Genomic DNA, 24,813 nt, shown 5'->3' with positions numbered 1-24,813 from the left:
GGTGGGTATCCATCCATTTGTATAAAAAAACTACGTACAGTAAACTCTTGATTTTACGAAGCAGGATTTTACGAAGTTTTCGATTATACGAAGTGATATTGCGGTCCCGGTGAAAAGCCTATGCTAAATACATGGCGCTATTCGATTATACGAAGTTTCGATTATACGAAATTTTTTGAATTTACGAACCTCGGCTCGGTCCCTAGGAGCAAATGGCATTCGTTTATACGAACTACGGCGAAAAATTTGTCAACAAAACTAGTTACGCCGGCGTAAGTAGCTAAAAAATCAGCGCTTCCAACTGTGGTCCATCAAAAGTGCGAAATCGTAAATGATAATGCAACTTTGGAGAGAAATGGGTCGCCAAAAACCTCAATGTGGGAATTTAGGGGGAGTAGGAGTTAAGTTAAAATATCGCGGCTGACATTATGCCCCTATTTACGTGCCTGTTCGTAAACATAGCATCGACAATAATTCGTAGTTAAACATGTCAGGAAGGTCGCGCGGAGTATTTCGTACACCCCTAATTAACCCTTTGCACTGCTGTGAACGTACTTCGAAGACTACTTGACTACTTTTCGCCGAAGCACTTCGAAGGGTCCCTAATCCGGGACCCTTTCCTCGACGAGCTCACCCTCGCTGACCCCTGAAACTGGGCTATTTTTTAATGCATTACCTGACGCAACCCTGGGTTTCAAAGGGCAAAGGTGCCATGGGGGGAAAAAAGAGTAAAGTGCCTGTGGGGCTGTGCGTCAACCAAACGGGCACGGACAAAAGAAGCCCGTTGTCATTGGGAAATTTGAAAGGCCACGTTGCTTGAAACATGTAAAATTGGAAGCCCTCCCCGTTTTTTACCATGCAAATAAAAACAGCTGGATGACCCGAGAAATTTTCCAGCAAACGGTTATACGTCTACAGAGAAAAATTTCTGGAGAGAACAGCAAAATTGTTTTAATAATGGATAATGCCACCGTTCATAAATACGTGGAAGATCTAAAATTGGCTAATGTTCGAGTCCTCTTTTTACCCCCGAACTCGACTAGCAAGTCCCAGCCCTTGGACCAAGGCATTATCCAGGATTTTAAAGTCCTATACCGGAAGAAGCTTGAGCGGTATTACTTGCGATGGATCGGTATGTATACATTCATCTATTTTGCTCATGTGCGTTTGGATATCGATTTAGATATTTTTATTCATGATTATCATTCTTTCAAATCTATTTGCTACTTTTATAAATGGGAACAGAAATTAATAACATCCCGAAATGGACGTTGATACATGCAATCCGCGCCATAATATCTTTTCGTGTATATATTGGCCTTTGTGAATGAACAACTTAAATATCTTAAGTACTGGGCTCTATTTACCGCCAATTTATATTTCAGGCTTCTCGTAATGAAGATGCACTTCCAAGTCTCTCCATGAACTTTCTTCTCACGCGCTTCCCCGTTCTCCCATGCTGGGGTTGTCTTTCCAAAGCCGTCCCTTCCCTCCTGCCGCCTTTGGCTGATCTTGCTGACACCCACCTTACGCATCCCAAACCCCTCCTTATCCAGCATTTCCCATTCACTCCCTCCCTAAGGAGACTGAGCTTGTGTGCGTCGCAAAAAAATACGGCCCCCAAAAGTAGTCTGAGGCAGAGCTGAAGGCCATTTCCCCACCCTTCTTTGTCTCGCCCCCTTCACCAGTCCTTGTGCTGACCACACTTCTTCCCTCAGGCAATCCCCATCCCACTCTTATTCACCCCACCCACTGGGAACTTTCCCCGATTGTGGAGAAGGGCATGGTTCATCTTTACCTGCAACGGGGGGAAGTTATTAACCGGAGAGAGGCGGAAGAAGTATCTTCCACTATCGGGAAAATGGTGCCGCGCTTATAATTGTCTCTCTTCTTCTCAGCTGACTTTTCAATTGAAATTAATTTCTTTGCTCTTTTCACACTATATTTATTTACGATATGGCGCGACTATTTTTTAGTGCTAAAACTAAGAAAATCTTTTCTCTATGTCAATGATCCTTTGCCTAACTTTCAATACGGCGGAGAAAGGAACACGAAAACTAAATGAGGTGACGGTACAGGTTTTTGCGTGTCATTTTTTGGGAATTCACGCTAGCGAACCAATACTTAACCACGTTGAGAAATGATAAAACGTCTCTTGTAGGAAAACAATCAATGTGGATAATAACGTTTCTATCTATATTTCTCCGATACTGTAAGATGTTTCTCCTGTCGTTTTCCGGTTGGAACCTTGCTCCTGTCGGCATAAAAGGAGAGAAACATACTATATGAACAGGTCACCTCACACCCGGTATGAAGAATACAGTCCTGATGAAGAATTAAGTCTTTTATGGCAACGTCTGCGAAGATGATGGAACACAGTATAGTCGGACGGAGAACTCAAACAGAATTTACTTCAAATATTCGCCAGAAGATAATCACTTCCTACGTTATTTATGATCGTAATTGAATCTCAGTGAAAATAGAGCACATTCTGCTGAAAATACGAAGTAACTCGAAATATTAACTTACGAAGGTTATTTTGGAAACGGGCTAAGACCCTTGTTTTTCTTTTTTTCTCGTCACTGAGCGATAGAGGGCGACATAAATGGCGGTTAGGCCGGCTGCCGCTAAAATTCCGTGGGTGTCAGAAACAAACATCTATCTTTTGCATACTTAATAGTAGCTATTGGCTCCTAACCACAAATTTATTACTGTTAAATCTTATAATAAACATTGCAATTCATTATTTGATTACGTTTTCTAAACTGGTCGGGAATTTCTTTAGCGATCGTTGATGTTGAAGTATGAACAAGAAATGGGAATTTTATGGTGGTACAATTATTTAACGATTTTTCACATCATAAATCGATAGTAAAAAGCCTTTTCTATGAATTATACCGAGAATAACCACCGAAAACATTTAAATAAGACCACTAAAGACAAAAAACGGCGGAAGAAACAAAAGCGAACATTTTTTTCGTGACTTATGAAAAAGGTTTGAATTTACGAAACTCGATTTTACGAAGTGCCAATTTTCCGGTCCCACTGACTTCGTAAAATCAAGAGTTTACTGTAACTGCTTTTTGAAGTCTCCTATGCATTGTTCCATTCTTTTGGACAATATTTTGCCTTGATATCCTGCAGGCTTCTTCAGTCCCTAGGAGTTCACAAAAGGGTTATGCCAACAATGGGCTGGTCAAGTTTTTTAATCTATGATATCTGGCACAATAAACTGGAAATTCTAAATACAGCACGATATTTTGTTGTCATTACAAAATTCTCGAGTGGAAAAAATTTACACACGCACAGTCAGTCACACAGTAGGAATATTGAAGTTTGTGGGAGATTGCTTAATTTTTTAGAGCCTTCAGAGGGGAGGCGGGGAAAGGTTATAGAGTGAGGGTACCACTAGAATCTTGTGTCTTCACTGCTGTCTTGAGCGGTGCTATGCATCATCAGGAAAGAGTTCTTGTTCCTGATGTTCTTCTTCTCCTGGGCTCTGACCCCATGTCGATCTTTGATTGTACTTCTGAGGGATGGTGAAGGGTGGGGAAGATATTCGTCAGAGAAGAATCCCATTTGGGGACTTTAACTTGCGTTGAAATATTGTTCATTTCCATGTATGAACCGTCAAGTGTTTGTACAAAGAAGTCCAGCAAGATTTAATTGCACAGTTGAGCAGAAGAATATCTTTTTGTGAGATATATTATATTTATATCTATTTTCAATATAAATGAATGGGAAATAATGCAACCTGAAATGCCCATTAAGGAATTTGACTAATATAAATGGTATTTTCTGGAAGGGTGGGAAAGATGATTGGGTGGGGTTTGAGCATGAAAGGTTAGCAGCCGTTGAAAAATTAAATAACCTTTAAGTACAAGCGGGGTAGGTTTGAAAGTTAGGATTCAACCTCCTGCATGGAGGTAATGGGGATGGCATCTCAACTCTCAAGGGATGGTTTATGTGGGTACTGGTTCTTGAAATTTTATTGTAAGTTACTGTGAGGCAAAGTGGAAGAGAGATGCATTCATGAGGAGCATATTCCAAATTTTGTGTTCATCTGATTCCTGAATGCATAATTTGTTGGCTTTAGTTTGAAAATGCAGGATATATTGAATGTGCAAGTACATTGCCCTTTTTCCATGAGATGTTCAGCAACCATTGACTGATTGTCCTCTTCATTGAAGAAATGTTTGTGTTTGTTGACTTAAGTGGTGAAACTATGACCTTTTTATCCAACAAATGAGTCACTGCACCATCCACATAAGGTCTACACCCAACATTGTTATGCTAGTCTCTTTTGCCTCTTGAGATGGAAATTCTCCCTTCATTGACTGGTGTGCAGAACAACACTGTTGCATGCATCATCCATTTCTATGTGTGGGTGAGCATGTAAGTCTTGACTGTTGGTCCAAAAGGTGACCCCTCGGGTAAGAAAACTGGGACCTAGGGTTTTAAAGAGTGTTTTTGACCTTCCCTGGAGGTGGATTTAAAGGACTTGGCAAGGTAGACCAGGGGCTGATTGACGGAGTAACAGCAGCCCAGGAAGGTCACGGCCAGAGGCTATGTAACACTTTTGTATATTTCTATATTGTTTATGAGAATATAGAAATTACATATATGTCACTATTTTTGGGTCATAGTGTCTCCTCAATTTCAGACCTGATTCTTCCCTCCGAGAGGACACGTTTTGTCACTGATATCTTGTTCTAAGATAAACGGGACATGCAGTATTCTCCCTTGGAATAAGTTTTTGCAATTTGGTAGGATATGGGACCACAAATATTTTGCATCTGTGTGCATTTTTCTCTGGGAGTGGTGATGGTCCCTATTGTTCAGTAACGCTTGGAATTCTTGGAATGGAGTTTTCCGAGTCATGGATAGTGGGTAGCCATTGTTCCAGCTGAAGTAGTTCTGCTCCTTGGTTGTTTCAGCTGGCCTACTCAATGAGATGTGGGAAAACCCTCTATTGCAAGAAGACAAGCTACTGACCAATAGGGAATGTGGACCTGAAAACTATGTGCAGACCAGCCCACATTAGTCAGCACGATCCAGACGAGAAACTCCAGTGACCTGAAGAAGATGGCAGGATAGTAATGCAAAGATTGTCTAGAAGGATGGAACAATGAGGGGAAAACCCTAAAAAGTTTCTACTTCCTCCCATCAAACCATAATTTAGACTTCAACCCATTTAAACTACAGCAGACTACCGATTATCCGGCTGCAGCATATCCGTGTCGAGGATTATCTGTGCATGATTTTCACTCTCATTCAATGTTTTCCACGATCTTGATAAAAAATAAATCGGATGCAAAATCACCAGAATGACTGCATTTTAATGTCAGGATACACCGGGCTTATTATTTCCGTTAGAATACCCTTCGTAAAATGGATGCGATCGTGTGCTAGCTGCATTCACAGAAGCTCTGTGTTCCTTTTTCCAAGCCTCATATTTCTAGGTCCTATATGGAGCAGTAGGAATACTAATACGCTCGTGTTATCATCGCTAAATAATCGCGGTCTTGCAAAGAAAGCTCTTAGTGAAACCGAAAAGCAATCTAAAGTAACAGCAAATGTGCGTAAATAATAATAAATTGTTTGATTTGCCTTAATTCTGAACATTAAAAAATAAAAGTTAAAGTTTGGATTATCTGTATTTTCTATTTATTTGTGCCGTCTCTCCCCATCATTAGCCCGGATAATTGAGAGTAAGCTGTAGTTAAAATAAAAAAAAATCAAAATTACCCCAAGTCAAGCTTTCTATATTTCCAGGAGATTAATAGATAGACAATCAAGAATAGGGTAGTTTCCTTCATCAAAGAAAACCAACGGCATTGATTGTGATTTGTTACCATCCTTAGTGTATTCATAATTTATACAAATTATTTGGTTTTAGAAATCCTAGTTTAGACGAATGTTAATGGTCAATTTCAACCTCATTTGAAAAAGGCCAGATTGGTAGCCACACAATGTCCATGTGACGTCATAGGGGTCCAGATGCTATACGAGTAGTCAGGAGTTTAACATTGCCCGCGATTAACAATGCATGCGTGAGGCACAGAGCTCAGGGAAACATCTCTTAATAATCACCTATTAAAATTGCCTATGGTTGGAAAGTTTCCTTCCTTTGATAGGGTATTAATAATCCTTATTTAAGCAGAGAGCTACCTGCTAGCAGGGTGCTCTGCTACCTTCTAGCAGCCTGCATCGTAGCGGCGCTCATAGCCTCGCACCAAGGTGGCCTCATACGGCGGCAGCCGGAACCAGAATGATGTCAAACGGGCTTCTCCCAGCATTCATACTTAGCCATCGCACTTACACACGCTTGAAAATTTTCACTTTTCATTTAATCGCAAAAAATAGATATCGTCGTTTAAAAATCTAAAAGCGTGAAATATGTACGCCAGGAGTAATAGTCTTTCAATGTAGGCAATAAAAAGAAATAGGAAACCACCCTATAGACAAACTTATTCCGTATATTTACCTCTGGATCAGGCAGCTCCGAGGGAGGCACAGAAATATTTTCCACTGGGAGGACTTCTTCCCTCCAACGATCATCAGCCACTTCTAAGAGATGGCCATCACCCAGAACTTGACTGTCCATTGTTTGCTGTAAATTATTTAAACAATACAATAAAAAGCTTGGAGAAAAAGAGAGTTCTCACAAAATCATATAAGTAAGGTTCTCTCATTACAAGTGAGAGAGATAACAGACTGAAAACTGAATAAAAATCCACTTTCCCCCCCAAAAAAAAGTCAAGCTAAAAAGAAGAAAGCACATTAATAGCTTAGAAAAGACAAGTTAATTATAAGTAAATGGGTAAAGTAAAATAAATTTTATTAACAAAAAAAAGGGGAAACGGTAAAGGCCCACATGAGATTTGTATTGGGGTATCAAAACCGAACAAACAAATGATGTGAGAGGTGCTAATTTGGTCAAAGAAACAGCCTGGAAATACATTAACACATGATTCACAGGATGAAGGGACAGGAGAAAAACAGAAACATCATATGTCTACCTCCAAACGTACATAAAACCCAACATGCATGCTAACAGCATAGAGACCCTGGGTATGATGTTGGAAGCATGCAAAAAAGGGCTAAGTGATAACATGAACCACGCAAAATCAAATTACTAACAGATGAATTGAACAGAAAACTTGTGCAACATAATATCTGGATCTGAAAATTACCTTGCAAGGGAATTCACTATAAATATATCAAAAGCCACCTAAAAATGTGTGAGGTAGGAGGTGTGTGACACCAGTAAAAAAATGTTAATGCGAAAGAAATTAATCTGACAAGTGCTATAGTCTTCTCACAGGCTTCAATTTCTTACCCCTGAACAAACAGGGTTCAAGATTGAGTATATCATTCCAATTTTAAAAATACATTTAAGAAGTTATCATTTATAAAGAGAATGACTCGTACTTGGGAATGATGCCTCAGCGTTGAAATGTGTCTCGCCATTAAAATAATTCTGTGAAAATTATAAAGGTTGTTTTTATTCATTCAATATGAATTTTCACAAAGTGAAAGCGAATCAATCAATTTCATCATTTATAATATTTAAGGGCATTGCAATAATTTTATGCGCAAATTATACTTTTTCCTGACATGCAGAAATAGGTAGACGTGTTATTACAATGCAATTTTAATTTCTTCCTGCAATGTTAAAAATGCAATACTCAAATATACAGGCAATTGTATGAGGACGAGCATTAAACGTATAAACCCCTTTAATTTGCATTCATTAAAAATAAAGTAACATTCCAATGAATTTATTTGAAAATTAATATAATTACCCAAATCTCGCCTTAGTTCTTGCACCTGAGGCTAGATTTAGGCAAAAAAAACTATGAATATGAAAACAAGGGAGATTTAGATGACTGAACCTGGACAGAAGCGGGTACACGAAACTTCAACTTTAAGCAAATTTGAAACCTTTCAATGATAAGGTCGCGCATCTCCCGGCAATGGAATGGAGCTTTCAACAAGCTAAATGCTAAATCGACCAGTGGCACATTAAAAAATACAACAAGAATACATGGAAGATAATTTTCCTTCACTTTTGAGGAAAAGCTATCTATGAGCTTAGGATCGAGAATCCCTTGACTAACAAGTTTACTTCGATTGAATGTAATACGGAACAATGTAAACCGTAATTAAACCACTCACAAATAAGTTGCATGCAAAATCAATTATTAAAAATATTAACAATCGTGGAAAAGGAGCCAAAGAAATTCCATTATCTATTTCCACTTGAAAACTGAATCTGTTGAATCGTGAAAAGTTATAAGCAAATACATCAATTCCAGATAAGCAACAGATATATGACATTATCATGTAAATAATAGAACATGCAAGCTAAGTTTATTATGGACAATGGCAGCTATATTTGAATTCGGAGATTAAGTGAAATATTTCAACCTTTAACGCACACACATGCAGCATATGAGATAAATTTAAAATTAAGAATTGATAACAGAAAAAGGAAAAACAATGGGCAACATATCATACCACAGACAGAATTGACCTTCACAATCGCCGCGATCCTGGTTATACAAACATGCGCAAACAAATGAAATGCGATAACACGGCCACTCGGTGTCCGTAATTTGGTGCATTGGGGGTCGAAGTCATCAGCTGTTGGTTTTTGGGTGACTGAAGGCTGTCTTTTGACAATACGTGTTGCCATTAATCAATAGAATGGCAGGAATAATTAGAAGAGTTGTTGCTAAGGTATTTGATCCCGTAGTTATTATGTATGCCGGAAATATTTGACCTTTGTTCACCGTTGTACTACCGTTCATTTTTCATATGGTTATAGTGGTGTTAACTGTAGATATACCTTTCTGTTTAGGCACTTCCATCTATCAAGACAATTAGCGGGAGTCAGTATGTTCGACCCATCAGTACAAGTGAGATATTCTAATGTCTTAAATTGCGGGGAAGAATATTACAAATATTGATTCAGAAAAGCGAGTATACGTGAAATTTCTTGTCTCACTAGAATTTCAATTTTTCTAGGTTTAAACGTCATGGCCCCATTAGTCCAGCAAAAGGCACCAGATTTTGATTCAATCGCTGTGTTTAAAGGAGAATTCAAAAATGTCAAGCTGAGCGACTACCGAGGAAAATACCTTGTTTTGCTGTTTTATCCACTGGACTTGTAAGACCGCTTTCGGGATTTAAGTTCTTTTCACGCATTGAATGGATTTAAATTGTTTTTTTCTCTCTACAGCACTTTCGTGTGCCCCACCGAACTTATTTCATTCGATAGCAAAGTGAAGGAATTGAAAGAACTGAACACAGAAGTTATAGGAATTTCAACCGATTCTCATTTTTCTCACTTAGCATGGCTTAATTTGGCCAGAAAGGTTAGTAACCGTTCACGAAAATGGCTGTTAATATGTATAAATGTAACCATTGCTTGACAAGATGTGCTAATGTGAAACATTCACATTCCAGGAAGGAGGACTAGGAGGCCTAGAATTTCCTTTGGTTGCAGATTTCACGAAATCGATATCAAAAGCTTATGATGTGTTGATTGAAAGTGAGGGTTTAGCTTTGAGAGGACTATTTATTATTGATCCACAAGTAAGTACTGAGAATTCATCCATCAGGTTCCAGAAAAATTCCATTCCATATCCAGGAAAATGATAACCTTGTTTTCTAGGGTGTTGTTCGGCAAGCAACTGTGAATGACCTTCCAGTTGGTAGGAGTGTGGATGAAGTAATTCGTCTGATCAAAGCATTCCAATTTGTTGAAAAGCATGGAGAAGGTAACTAATCCTGAATTTTTTTTTGCTCCTGAGTTTGTTTCTTAGAAGTGGGGCGAGCTGTTATAAATAGTGAAAGTCGTAACTGTGGTTATGGATCAACTTAAGTAGCAAAGATTCATCAACATGATTTTTCTCTTTTGAAACAGTGTGCCCCGCAAATTGGACACCAGACTCTCCGACCATTAAGCCAGATCCAGTGAATTCAAAGAAGTACTTTGAGAAGGTGAACTAAGACGAATACTCTTGGGTCGAAGTCATAAAAGCCAATGTTACTTGTTCTTATTGTTCGTATCGAATAAAAGTTTAAATTCCATTGTGAAGTTTTGTTTATAGTGAAAGCATAGCTTTATAACAGTAACCATGGATTTTCACATACAATGTGAAGCACATTGGAAAAAAAAACATTCTTGTTGCATGTTATTCTACTGTGCCATTCACTTATGATGTTGCTGGGACTCCCTCGTTGAGAGCCATATAAATTTTTAAGACCTTGATTCACCTTAACATTTTAAGATCTTTGAAAAGAACTTGACAGCAACATACATTTCACCATCAGCTTGTTGAATTTTTCCCTCAACATAACATGTAAATCAATGAATTAAAATCAAAACTGCACTGCAAAATATATACCTATTTATCTTTCGGTCCTGACTGGGGAATAAAGCAACATACAGAATTGTAGTTTCAGCCTCTTTTCATATTTATAATTCTTATCAGATCATGGCAGAACTTATTAGATGAGAATGCCACTGCAATACCATATCACAGGCAGTTCTTTCCTCATAGATACTCACTGAAACACTTGGCAAAACTAATTTTCAGGAAGTGGTCATTTCATAAACAAGTGCAAGGTTAATCCATTTTCAAAGTATTATGTCTGGTTTTAAAATACATAGCAGTTCTTGATAAGTTTTGGAGGAATAAAACAATGAATTTGCATTCATTGATATCATCTGTTATAATGGCTGAATTATATCAATTTTTGGGGAGAAGAGCAGACAATTATTCACAGGAATATAAATCTTTCAACAACACTTCAAAATGCATTCCCTGCTCCCTTTAGTAAATCTTACCTACTTTTTTACAGCCAACTAGACCAATGAAGATCAAAATAACTGTCAGGTAACTCTGCATATTATTTACACTATTCAACAGCTAAAAACGGGCATCTATTCATCAAGTGCGACCCTCTTCACACCAACGTTCCACTGTCCATTTAATCAGAATCGGTCTTTTTATTCCAGCCACAAATCTTTTTGAGGCCTAAGTAATGGGATGTCATATCTACACAATGAAAGGGTGTAAAGGAGTGATAAAGAAGCATGGAAACCATTAGCAGCTCCTACTTCAACCACATCTCATTTTCCTTCCAGAGGAAAAGTTCATCAGTAAAGGCAACTGCTTGCAGCATGTTAATATTCCTGACTCCCATGTATAGACGTAGCATCTCGTCACTGCGGTTGTGCTAGCCAGCCAGCCACACCCGTCAGTCAGAGGTAAAGGAGACAGGCCCTTTCTTTCTCTATCTCTTGGCACGCGGCCATTCTTTATCACTCCTTGGGCAACCCTAACTTCTCCACAATAATTTTCCTGCAAAGCTCTCAGCGGTGAGACATAGGAGCTTCCATCAGGGCAACCTTGCCCTCACCAACTGAGTTGAAAGCTAGAGCTCCATAAAGACCACCTGGTCCACTTCCACCGCTGCTCACACCACCACTGACGATACTGCTACTACTGCTCCTCCCTGGCTGCTGGTCTGTACTTGGTCGATCGGGTGACTTTTCTGATTCCCACCTACTACCACTACTAGGCAAGACTTGTAGGCTGACATTGGGAGGCAAAGATTCTCCCTCAGGAATTACTGACTTCTTCCTCAGTGAATACTTGAAGAATTCGTATGTGCTCCAACAGATTGCCGTTGATGGAACTTGATAAATTACTCGGGCCTGGAGTCCCTGGAAATAACCACGGATGCCGCCAAGCCTGTACACTGTTCTTGCTGCCTGTAAAGTGAAAATAATACACATAAGAAGCATGAAAATGATGAGCCTAACTGCAACCAAAACTCACTAGATAGAAATTAGAATCTGATCATTGCCTGCATGTCCCTGACTGCCTATAAGGCTGTAGATTTGAATCGCATTTCTATAGTTGACACTGCACTCAGGGCAAGGATATTTGATACTAGTTGAATGTCAGAATACCTTTTTTAGAATGATCTTTTAATAATGAAATTAATTATTATTCCTATCTTTTAATTACAATGAATGTACATTGGTATGTTCAAATATGAAATGCATAGGCCACTCAATCAATTTCTAATGTTTGTACTAAAGTACTCTGATATTTATTCAATCTTAATCTATTCTAATCAAAATCAATCAGTTCAACACTTACAACACAAAAAATAATTTCTATGCCCCTTTAAATACCATAGAATATATTCAGGTACAGAATCTCTAGGCAAGCAAAATGCAGTCACTGGCCTCTAGCGTATGTTACGTATACCCTCCACTTAACATTATTCAGAGCAAAATATTTTTTAACTCACTAGCTCAACAGTTTAAATTCATTAGCTGCTCAGACATACACATGTTGAAGGGTGCTTTGAGAGCAGAACTTGATGACCAAATCAACAAAAAGAAACATAATTTAAGGAAAGCATTAAATGTTAAAAACTAAGTCTTTGTAAGAATGAATAACATCATTATGGAAATAAATAAGAAAAAATGTTGCATTATGATGCTGCAGTCATAGAAATAAGAGTAGTTTCACCTGAAGCAAGCAAATTTCCACCTGCTTCGTCTACTTTCATTTTTAGGGCTGTATTCTCAGTTGACCCTGTAGGGCCAACCAACCCTGGATTCGTTATCAGCCCCAACATAAACAGATCTCGCCCTACATATGCCACATCAAGCCCTACATATGGCCGTTTCTGGAACTGAAAGGGCCCTACTTGATGTAGAGTACCTGAACCAGCCCTACACCCTACTAAAACATGGCGGCCAAACTTCGTCTGCTGATCACTTCGATTAAAGAATCTACGCTATAATGCATATTAAGGAAGATGAGCTCATATGAACCATTTCAAAATATAGATATGTATTAATATTTTTCATGTTTAGTGCTTGGTACGCTTTTGAGAAACCAATACTTTGTTTACACATAACAATAGAAAATGTATTTTCATGCTGCTATTTGCCACATAATAAACTTACCTACGGAAGGTAAAAGTGAATGACGAACCTTGATGATGCAACGTAAGTTCCTACGTCAATGATCATATTTGCCTCGTACTTATCACTATCTTGAACATACCGCTTTGGAAGTAATTTAAAGACAATATGGTTCTACTTTTGGCTTGATATGAGAGTATTTGTAGCTATAATTAACGTAATGACACGACCTGACGGATGACACCAATTGTTTATTTACCTTGAGTCATTGCCCTAACAATACACCCGAAAATGCATCGGACGTCTTTTCTTAATTTCACAGTTAGGTCCCATTACGCAACCAGAGTGGAAAATTGGCGCTGTGCCATAATCTACGTCATTTCAGAGAACTTGACGAAGACCACTTAATGTAGGGTCGACTGAGAAATGCATTTATGGTCCTCTTGTTTTGTAGGGACGGATACGTAGGGTCGACAAAAAACACGGGCCTAAAACGGCGGACTTAACTTACAATTAGATATTTATAACTTGAGCCAACAAGATTAAGTCTGATAGCCTGAAATTACTCTTAGTTATGAGGTTACAACACTATTGCCACAAAATTGATTTTTTTCATTCCTTATGGATTTAAAAAAAAAGCTAAAATATATTAAAAGCAACAACTATTCTGTCAAAATTACAATTGGTAAGCATTTAACAATACGCACTGCAACAATGCATTCAAATGAAATAATGAAATTTAACATAAAAATTCATGTATACTCGTAGAATTTCTTTGGTATTACGTCTCTTAAAAGTGAACCATGCTTACAAGTCATTAATTGAGGGTTAAAACTTACATGTACAAGATGACATCATACTGTCATCAACGCAATGACTTCAACACTAGAACCCTGTCATTTAGTCAGGCGTGGGGGCTTATGAGACTTCAGCAAGACAGGAGATTCATCTGCTCAGGAGAAGACTAGAATCCACCATTATCACCTATCATCTGACCAAGAACCCTACAACCTTATTCTAGCCACAATGCAAAACATTTATATCTGTTGCAACTTGGTTTGAACTTGAAAAGGCACAATTTTTTAAGGAATCTCTTTAGAATATTCTAGCAGGGGCTACGTTAAGAATATCTATAGCTCAAATAAGAGTGTACGTATTTAAAATACGAATATGGAACTAAGAATATTGAAATAGGATAGCATTAATGAATGCTGCCCGAGTCCTAAAGTTTGAATGGAAAACAACAGAGCAAAAATGCAAATGGAGACCATGAAATAATAAATACAATCATTTCAGGAGTTATGAAAGATGAATTTAACTTTCAGCGTAAGATAAACAAAATGGAAAAGTAACTTTATAAATGTATGGATTTGTAATGCCTAAATTCCTAGTAGAGGCAATCCTCATAGCTTCCTAGCCCTCCTGATACAAATTTCAGGCTATGAGCCCAGGGACTTGGCTATAAAATTGAACAGCGGATGAATGAAAATGTCCCATTGGCCATTCCAGGAGTTCCTGCCTCTATTCTACATTATTCCATTTAAGAATTCAATATTATTCGTAAGGATAAAATTTCATGTTAGTTTGGAATGATTGTTATTCATTTTATGTTTAAAAGTCGCAAATAATAGTGTTTTTCCTCACAGGAATCGTAGAAATGATTTTCCCTCCATGCACATCATATGACATCAGCCATATGTCTTGTTATAGTGATGAGGATTTCAGCAATCATCAATGAGATAAGTTCGAACATGATGGAAGAGAGAATGTAGCATTGTTTACTGACAAATGAAGAAAAAGTAATGTCAAGGATGGAAGTTATTACATGGTACCCATTTCGTTGGAGCTATAAATATAGAAAATATTTCTTGCAAGAGATAGACTTGGATGCCACCAGCCTTCTTCATGACAACAATCTCAACATAATAGAATTTCGGTAAATATGAATAGTATCAAAATATCATTAAAGAAAAATTAAGTTCCTCCAAACCAAAATACTCTTCTTGTTTCAAAATATTTCTGAAAGTGTCTAAAGAACTGAAACCAAGGACCTCCTTTGAAAAGGCTTTTGAATGAAGCAAGGCCCATAAAGAGAAGGTTATTAGAATTCCACCTTTCTTGACTGTGCAATGGCCGCAATGACTACCATCATATGATTAGCCGTGAGCGGGTGAGGAGCAACGAACCCTCACAGGCTAGTATAATGTTCCTCCAAAATCCGCAATGAAGAAAAATCATAAAAACAAGGATCGAGGTGAATGGAGAAAAAAATAAATGTTCAATGATTGGCACATGACATTACAATCATTGCAGGTTAAGAGAAAGATTTCCAGGACTCGATGACCAACATTGAAATTCACCTGAAAGGAGAGAGATTGGAGCACGAGGAGTCATTCTCCTCAGGAGCAATATTACGTAGGATAATAGGAGCATGAAAAATATCAAGTGAAGAATAGCTTTAGCTAAGGTAGCATTCATGGCAATGACGCCATTACTATGCTCAAAGATCATCAACCTGGAGACTATAAAATAGCACATGAAAACATGTGTGTACAGTGGTACTATTATGTTTCAGAACCTAGCACCATCTGAAAAAGAATCGGAGCATTTGAGACTTGGTGCTGGAGGAGGATGCTGGACAGGTAGGCTGAGAAATGAGGATGCATATGGAGTAATAGGAGAAAAAAGGATAAAATAGGTTACTGCTCACCAGAGAAGAACATGGTGGATTGGCTAAGCAGTGAGACACAGCAGTTATGTGGAAAACAAAATGGACGGAAAATTGGTGGAAAAGTCCCCAGAAGAAGTCCAAGGGATAAGAACCAATGACAGATCAAGAAGAATATAGGGAAGAAGGTAAAAAAGCTACCTTGGGTTAGGAAAAAATAGAGGGCTGCAGGATATCAATCTCAGCATAGCAATACTATGCATGAATCACTGAGAAATCCATCTGAAAATCCACGACAGGGAACGTGTTAACCCTAATGCTCTTCTTACTCCACCAGGCAATATGTTGTGATGCACAGACACAACACACCCTCCCCCCAGATTTCAGTAACTTTGCAGATTTTCCTTCCCCTGGCCTCAGCCCGACTTTCTAATATTACCAATGTGAAGGGTTTTCCCTAATAATACACTAAATGTCTCTCCCCATCACACAACCTTCCCCTTCCATTTTTCCACTATCCTTCCTCCCCCACTGACCTATCGCACTCATTTCCTGTACCTACATTAGATGATGTGGCGCTGCAACAAAAACCAGTTGCGAGAAATTTTGTAATCAACAAAGTTATTTTTATAAACATGGGGTCTAAGGCCTAACATCACAATTCAGTTAGAGAATTATTTAGTTGGAAGGGAAAGATGAGTTAAAATGAATTTAAAAGTAAGAAAACAGGAAAGTTTCTGCCTACTTTTCATGAGTTTTATTTTTTTTACCTATCTTCATCACCCCAAAAACAGCTCATTTTTGGCCTTTACAGCAAGGGAGTAAAACATGTGTCAACTTAGGATGACCACAAACAATCATGCTAATGCCAAGCCAATGCCTAAGGCAGAGGAGCAGCTGAGAAGCGGTGACCCACTTGCCAGCTGGTGACATCACCGAAAACATTAAGGCCATGGATATTTTGCCATGAACAGCTCAAGAAGTAATGATGGATCGAATAACAGAAAAATATGGGTATTTTTTTTTCTAATGATCAAAATTGATAAAAAAACAAAATAGGCAAAACTAGCCCAAGCTGCTGATAAATGCTCACTCACTGGTTTAACCTAATGACCATTACATATACCATATCACTATTCCATAAGCACTGAAAGTAACTACAGATTGGCCACTTCATTATTAAGCTGAAATTGCCTAACTCAACAGACTAATATCACGAATTACTTTACTGTTTCATTACATGAATTTTAAGGAGCATTATTTGCACCAAGTATTCATAATTGATGGAAATATAATGAGTGAATTTGATGAACAACACTTATAATAAAAACCAATTACAACATAAGATGAATTTGAATAGACTACCTCCATGTTGCCTAAGATTTTGAGACCAAACAAAGGTAACAAAATAGGTAACAGCAAAGCATATGATTTTCAACAATCAAATTTTTACCTAACTATTAGATGATGAAAATCATTATTTGACTTTAACAGCAATTATAACTTTTCAGAATTCTTTTTCATTTTTTCTGACATACAATGTCTCTCCTTTAATTTCCAAAACAGGGTAATATAAACTTATACTAGAGACGTGCTCTGAAACAAAAAATTCATAAGAACTGCATCATGAGAAAAATCATGAGCAGAAAAGTATTCGGAACTCAGTAAAAAATGACCCCATAGTATAAGTTGGCCATTTCAAATTTAAATTAAACCTCCCACAGAAATTTCATTCTTCAAAGAGACCCATCAACCTATTTATGCATATCATTCCACATTATGAATAACTGTACTGATGGTACTGCATATATAAAACCAGCGGCATGATACATGCACATGGATTTAGTGAATTACATGTTTGATTGAACTGAAAAGCTAAATTGCATGATATGATGAAAAGGTTTCATTGCTCCGGCTAATTCAATGCAGACTGTGTGCTTTAAATCCTGAACATTTTTTCCAGAGCATTTTTCAAGAGGGCAAAAGAACCATTTCAGTTTATGATGCAATAATAAGATTTTTTCTTCAACATCTTCAGCATTCCTTCACTTTCTCGTACAGGCTCCACCCACATCCTTCGACTCCTCTTGATTTCATATATATGTAGATATTACTTTCCTTCCAAACTTCTAAATCAGTCTAGCTAAAATTATCCTCTTAAATACTAATCTATGCAAACTCCTAGTATTTCCTCCTCTGCATTCTATTCATGGCTTATGTTTTCAATGAAAAGGTCTGCAATCCAAATCCATATCTACCAATAAGGGATCAGTTCTTTGCAAAGGTCCTACAATTCAAGTCCCACCACCATATAATCAACTTTGTATCCTTCCTGAGCTACCCAGCCTCTTCCGCATCAACTGACATCTGTAATGATTATTTCTATCGTCTCAGGCTCAATAGGGTGGTTTCCTATTATTTTTTTATTGCCAAAATCAAAAGAAAGTGCAAAATACGTACTCCTGGAGTATGTATTTCACGCTTTTAGATTTTTAATGACGATATCTGTTTTTTGCGAATAAATGAAAAGTGAAAAATTTCAAGCACACAAAAACGCGACGGCTAAGTATGAATGCTGGGAAAACCCCCGTGTGATGTCATTCTGGTTCTCGCTGTCACCATGTGAGATGACCTTGGGGCGAGGCTTTGAGCGCTGATACGATGCAGGCTGCTAGCAGGTAGCAGAGTATCCTGCTAGCATGTAGCGCTTGGTTTAAATTAGGATTATTAATACCCTATCAAACGATGAAAACTTTCCGACCTTCGGCAGTTTTAATAGGTGATTATTAAGACATGTATCCTTGAGCTCTGTGCCTCATACATGCATTGGTAATCTCAGATGATGTAAAACTGCTATCTACTCCTATAGAAACTATGTCCCTGTGGCATCGCATGGGCACCAATCTGGCCTTTTTCAAATGCAGTTAAAATTGACCATTAACATTCGTCTAAATTGGGATTTCTAGAACCAAATAATTTGTATATTATGAATACACTAATGGTGGGGAACGAATCACAATCTATGTCTTTTTTTCCTTTGATGAAGGAAACTACCCTATTTGGTGTAAGTTCATTTTATCGCTAATGAAATGAAAAACTTTGCTATATTCTACCAATTTTTATTAGGTACGACTACTTTCAATGCAGCAGCATCATCCTCAGATACAAAGAGTCAAATCTAAGGCATGATCCTTACAAAGCAGACTCCCGACTATCCGGCTGCGGTATATCCGTGTTATGGATTATCCGTGCATGATTTTCACTCTCGCTCAATATTTTCCGCAATATTTATTAAAAAATAAAATTGGACGCAAAATCACCGGAATTACTGCAGCAATGCTAGGATACACTGAGCTTATTATTTCCATTAGAATCCCTTTCATAAAACGGAAGCGATCGCGTGCTAGCTGCATTCACGGGAGCACCATGTTCCTGTTTTCCAAGCCTCGCAGCGTGCGACCTCGCTCCGTGATCACGGATACACGTCCCACAGCAATTGCAATCCGGGAGACTTGTGCGAGAGGCGACTACGCAGCATGGTGCCTGACAGTGTAGTTTCCGACGTCGAGCAGTGGTTTTGAATCATTCGTGTGAACAACTTTTCTGTATCCGTGATCACACAGCCACGGATGTGTGGTTTTTGGAACCTGGCCTTACATCGTGCACTAATGATACGAGTACAACCATATTATCGCGACTAAAAAGATTGCAAAATGGCAAAGAAAGCTCTCAATGAGTCCGGGAAGCACTCTAAAATAACAGAATAGCTGCATAAAGAATAACATATTGTTTGTTTTACGTAAATTATGAACATTATAAGTCATTAGAATTAAAGTTTGGGTTATCCGTGTTTTCTGATTATTAGTGCCTTCTCTCCCCATTATTAGCCCAGATAATCAGGAGTGTGCTGTATATGATCCAGATTAGGTGGGGAGGAAGAAGGTAGACATCCTAAAAGTGTCCACCCCTTTCACCTATCTACCTTCCTCCTCCCCCCTAACTTGGATCATACGTACATAACCCTCTTAGTACCCAAGGATGACTCCGCTGCAATGAAACTAGTCATACCTAAATATAAATTGGTGGAATACAACAAAGTTTTTCATTTCATTACCTACATTTTTTATGATGTTTAAGCCAAGAATTTATGACCTATAGGTTATTATCTCAATAAACTCTAATGTTTTTCTTTTTCCACAACCAGTATTCTAAGGTATGAATGAACTTCTCTGCTGGACACAATTAATACTTAAATGAAGAACAATATTCATCATATATACCATGTGGGTCAGTCAAGATGTACCTAAGGTAAGGCATTAATTTGAGCAATTAAGATTTTATAAATTTGTCCTTAGAACCAGTGTTAGCATCAGATGGTTAGCAAAATTTGCAACATCAAAACACATACACCACCTTCAGGGAGTCAAATCACTGTGACTTTTTCAGTTATAGATTTTGCTTATCTCTCACAAACTGATTTTTACAAAGCCAGTGCCTATTAGAGCAGAAATGAAGACTAAATTCGCTGCATGTTAATTGCTGAATAATACGAATCATACTCATAGGTCCGTAAATAGAGGGTTAATTTGCAAAAAAAGTAGAAATAGGCAGGAAATCAAAAACAATGAAAAGTAAAGGAATTTTGAATTAAAGAAGTTCACAACAGCACATTATCCATGACATCCAGTGACTCCTGATAACCACTTACACTTTAATGAAGAAATTATGAAAGTTATGATGAATGAAAATGCTAAACAAGTAAATTCCTGCAATTGTTTATTCTTCTACTTCCAACTGAACACTTAAATCCTATTTCATATTTAAACAACATAGCATATTTCTCCGAAAATAGTCCCCCCCCCCCTAATTTTGAGACCTCAGATGGGGGAAAAATTTTTAAAAATGCTTTTGAATGAAGTCCCCCCCCTTTACCTTTACCACGGGCATATTTGGAAAAAAATGGGGGACTATATGAAGATAAATATGGTATATTCTTTGTTTATTTAATAGTGATGTGTTTAATATTTAAACTGTATTCATATCTTACAGATCAGCCACTGATAAGATAATTTTCAAGAAAGCGAATCTGGACAGTATGGGCCAAAAAATATCATTATTCACAGTAATATTAAATTACTAAATAAATAAAATAATGTAAGTTATATTAAGTTTACTGAAGTTAAACAAATTGAACTACCAATACTATAAGATCAAGAAGGTAATATCATCATAGCCAAAATTCTAACTACTTCTTCCTTTAATAGGTACTGACTTTCAAGATTCCATAGTATTAACTGCATCATACAAACTATTACTTCCTCTACAGTAAATTAACTATGAGGGATAAGTACCATCGCTATCTTACCTCTTGTCCTTGGTATGAATACATGACTTGTCAAGACTATGTGCACAATCCCAAAACAATAAATTCAAAACAAGAATGTTTAATGGGCTACAGCAGATTGCAACATTCTCAAAGATAAAAATGAACTTTAGTATCATACTTTTTTATCATTTAATATATTTTTGATACTTGTTTAAGCACATGAAAATCAGTAAAATTGCATGAATGGCATCAGAGGAGGCTTAAGTTTATAGAAAAAATGGACATTAAAAAATTTGGCTTGAATGGCTTGAATTTAACAGTGAATTAGGAAACGAGCACATGATCTCAATAACCAATTGATAAATGTATTTTTATACGCAGATAATATTTAAACTAAATTACACATAAACACTCAATAGCTCTGACTTATTCTCACACTTTAGAAAGTATGAGCACTGCAGACAAAGATAGACTATTTGCAGGAATTCTTTAAAAGATATTCAGGACCAAGACGAAATACTAATAAAAGAGAGAATGAAGGTCACAGTATCATGATTCCAAAGATCCTTAGGAACACACAAAATGATTATTCTGTCATAACTTCTTTTTTATACAAACAGGGGTTTTTCATAACTATTTGCATTCAACTGACACTAATACTCAATTCTTTATTTTTATAGCATCTCCCATTTATGAGGTAATAATCCAATAAGCAAGACATAGTCTTATTACAGATATAGAAATCAATACAACTGTTCCATTCCTCAGGGAGTACATGGGTATACTGAGATGGACATTGGGGAACCGATTTAAGTGCACCCGAGATTTGACAACAAGCAAAGCCTTAAACACAACCTGATATCCTAGCACTTGAAAATAACTTAACCCAATTCCTGAACATGCAAAATCTGCACACCTGTATCTAGGGCAGGGGTGAACTCTCCCCTCTCATATTATAAAAAATATCAAAATAGGAAAGCAGTTACCAATGTAGAATTAATTATTCTCCATAATTTATGAATTATATTCATATTTGAGGAAAAATATCTTGCATGAACTATCCACGAAAAACAAATAAGATGGTCCAATGCGTATCACTCATAATTAGCACGCTGTTCATGAGTGTGCTGTTTATCCTATTGATAAGCTTTTGTGCTACATTTGCTAAAATTTTCCCAATAGCATGCAACCTTAACAAAATGAGATAGTGATCCACAATTTCATTCAAAGCCCCCATGATTAAACACACACGTAATCACTTAATCAAACAACAGACATTATGAATTACCATAGTTAAAACAATATTGTGGTTACCTTTCGAACCTCTCAAAGCCTACGGTTTCACATGAGCTTTTGTTACCACAAGGAAAAAAAATGTCTTAGCAAATTGACCATGTTGCTGTCACAGTTTGACTAAAATTTGGTATTTTTTGAAAACATTATGGATTTTGCATTCAGCCCTTTGGTAGTAAATGGTAATTTAGGAGAATCAAAAATGGTACGCCACCATGAAATATCCTAAGCCTTAAGGCCTGTTTACACGATACATTAACATGTACGAGTTAATGTCTGTTTGCATGAATGATTTCTGTGGACCGGAACGGAACATGTACAAATGCATGAACCAAATTAGAACAGGTTCTATTTTCTGTGCATGCATTCGCACAAGTTTGGGTGGTTACACGGTGCATTTTGGCGTTCATTCTCGCATTCATACATTTAGACATTAACCTGTTCGTGTTCATGTACCGTGTAAACAGGCCTTTAGATGATAGCCCTGAGAGGTGAAATTCAATTGATGTGAATTTACAATAATTTACATTGCCACTTCTAATCCCAAACGTATTTGTGCCATACCAAAAATATTTAACACAATGTACCAAATACTAACAATTAATAATAATTTTGACATACCATCCTGAATACTAACTTAAACACAAGCAATAACATGGAACAACATTGTGATAACAATAAACATAACAAATAAGCATCAAATACCTGCATTAGTCCAGTGACTCGGTCTTGCTGAGCTGTTGTGAGTACCCGCTCTTCTTGGGTGTTGAGCAATGTTTTGCACACATCTAATGGTGTGGTCAAAGCTGCAGCCGTTGCTCCTGCAACTGCACCTGAGCTTACGTGTGCCATGGGTGAATATGTGCGTGATTCATTCGTTAAACCCTGCATAAATTCATAAGTCATAAAGTGAACTGACTGAAATGGCACATTCATTGTAAGCTGTGTTGTATATGATCTGTAAAATGCCTTCATTCCTTCCTTTTGGTATATTCCTGTTGCACATTCCACGCAGGACTTGAAAGGACTTCCATACATTTGTAACCTCTGTTTCACCACTGAAATACAATAACAAATACCACATGCCATTAAGAAAATAATAAATATTCAATGAGTACTAATATAAGTCATAACACAATGAACCATTATTATTGTCATTAATAGTTGTCATATGAACACTACCTTCAGCTGGATTCATTATAGCATCATGAAGAAGGGTTGAAACACAGCCAGAAATACCTATATAGAAATGATATATAGAAATCAATACTTAATTTATTGTGGCAATGAAAATTTGCAAGTCTTAATATTTAATGGTTGTTAGGACATTCATTGGTAAAACTTATATCCAGACTTCAACCATATTACTAATATTACGATTGAATCTAAACAACACAACGTTTAAAGATATCCATCGCTGAAAAGCAGTTTGGATATCACTGTCAAATTAGTCATAATATCTAATCTCCACAGGAGAACAAATCGACATTTACTTAACAGGAAGGATAATGTTTAACACAGCTCAAAATAAGATTGATATACAAATGATTAAACATTTCCTCACCCGGAAGTTTGGAAGGTTGAATAAAGCAGAATGTTTTTGTGAAAAATTGCAATGGCACAACAAAAAGAATATACGTTACAAGCATAGGAAACAAATAAGTTCTTAGCTGTATACTATGAACGTACCGTACGCTACTTGGGCATGTAAAGACAGGCGAGTGGTGAAAAACTCCTTTAGATATTCATAAGTAGAGAAGTAAAGAGCATGGGCAGGACCAGCACCAGTAACGACAGCACACATTCCACGACATGGACGTAATAGTCCCTCCTGAGAAACCATACGATAAAGACCTTCCCACACTCCTCTGTAAGTTGCATTTGGTGAAGGTGATAAACTCTGCATTCGGGTCTACGACAAATAATGAACACATTAACTACGTTTCAGAGAACATCTTTGATAAGCACAACAAATATGAACCTGAAACAACACTTATGCAGCAATGGATGTGAGTACATACTAGCAAGGATTCAAACTTTGCCAAAATTATTAAATTAACTTTAAAACATTACTACACTCAACTATAAACCTCCAAACACTGCATGCGCAACATTTTGTGCCTTTAACTTCCTAACAGCTTATACATTGTGGTGTTGTACAATGGTGAATAGTTTAATTGAACGATATTTTACACTTTATAATACTATTAAGTAAATTTAAATATTCCAATTTAGTGATTTAAAACCATGGTATGCACAAAAGAACTAAAATCTTGGCGCAGTGTGCTAACGGACACTTGGCAGCGGGCGCCTCAGAATTTCAAAAACTAAAATTTCCTAATTGGAAGGTTGATGAAACAACTTGCATAATTAAATAAACTAGAAAACTATTGACAATAACATACCTTTACAGAATCTAGAGGATACATTACGCAATGTTCCATTATGCCCGCTATGGCACCCGCCGTCATATGGGTGGTAACGTTGTTGGTCGGGAGGGATTCATAGTCCTCAAAGTTCATATTAAAATCCTGTTACAAATGTTGACACTACACGTAAAAG

The 24,813-nt window shown here is 37.3% G+C and overlaps 3 protein-coding genes across 3 annotated transcripts in view; 1 reads left to right on the top strand and 2 right to left on the bottom strand.

Annotated features, from left to right (window-relative positions):
* The window catches only part of LOC124154240 (anaphase-promoting complex subunit 13), a 15,873-nt gene extending 7,263 nt beyond the window's left edge, over positions 1–8,610 (bottom strand). The window contains exons 1-2 of the mRNA XM_046527839.1: positions 8,524–8,610; positions 6,488–6,613 (exon numbers count right to left, since the gene is read on the bottom strand). Coding sequence (XP_046383795.1) covers positions 6,488–6,607 — 120 coding nt within the window. The 5' untranslated portion in view covers positions 6,608–6,613; positions 8,524–8,610. The remainder of the gene's footprint in view (positions 1–6,487; positions 6,614–8,523) is intronic.
* LOC124154239 (peroxiredoxin-like) lies at positions 8,605–10,101 on the top strand. The gene is made up of 7 exons (XM_046527838.1): positions 8,605–8,745; positions 8,867–8,924; positions 9,034–9,175; positions 9,248–9,383; positions 9,475–9,603; positions 9,683–9,788; positions 9,935–10,101. The coding sequence occupies exons 1-7, from the start codon at positions 8,713–8,715 to the stop codon at positions 10,018–10,020; spliced, it is 690 nt and encodes a 229-aa protein (XP_046383794.1). The 5' UTR covers positions 8,605–8,712; the 3' UTR covers positions 10,021–10,101.
* Positions 10,097–24,813, bottom strand: LOC124154238 (mitoferrin-1-like). Its single transcript, XM_046527836.1, has 5 exons — positions 24,657–24,813; positions 23,941–24,163; positions 23,434–23,490; positions 22,957–23,309; positions 10,097–11,791 (listed from the first exon to the last, which is right to left on the bottom strand). Exons 1-5 carry the CDS (start codon positions 24,771–24,773, stop codon positions 11,390–11,392), a joined length of 1,152 nt encoding a protein of 383 aa, XP_046383792.1. The 5' UTR covers positions 24,774–24,813; the 3' UTR covers positions 10,097–11,389.

Source organism: Ischnura elegans, chromosome 2 (assembly GCF_921293095.1).
Source record: "Ischnura elegans chromosome 2, ioIscEleg1.1, whole genome shotgun sequence".
Taxonomy (NCBI): Eukaryota; Metazoa; Arthropoda; class Insecta; order Odonata; family Coenagrionidae; genus Ischnura; species Ischnura elegans.
This window is presented reverse-complemented; position numbering and strand designations above follow the sequence as displayed.

Excerpts from the sequence above, each read along its gene's own strand:
- LOC124154238 (XM_046527836.1), bottom strand. The coding sequence starts at position 24,773 with ATGAACTTTGAGGACTATGAATCCCTCCCGACCAACAACGTTACCACC. Across the intron at positions 23,310-23,433 it reads TATAATGAATCCAGCTGAAG|TGGTGAAACAGAGGTTACAA; the intron begins GTAGTGTTCATA and ends ATTGTATTTCAG. Across the intron at positions 11,792-22,956 it reads GAGTCACTGGACTAATGCAG|GCAGCAAGAACAGTGTACAG; the intron begins GTATTTGATGCT and ends TTCACTTTACAG.
- LOC124154239 (XM_046527838.1), top strand. The coding sequence starts at position 8,713 with ATGGCAGGAATAATTAGAAGAGTTGTTGCTAAG. Across the intron at positions 9,604-9,682 it reads TATTTATTATTGATCCACAA|GGTGTTGTTCGGCAAGCAAC; the intron begins GTAAGTACTGAG and ends CTTGTTTTCTAG. Across the intron at positions 9,789-9,934 it reads TGTTGAAAAGCATGGAGAAG|TGTGCCCCGCAAATTGGACA; the intron begins GTAACTAATCCT and ends CTTTTGAAACAG.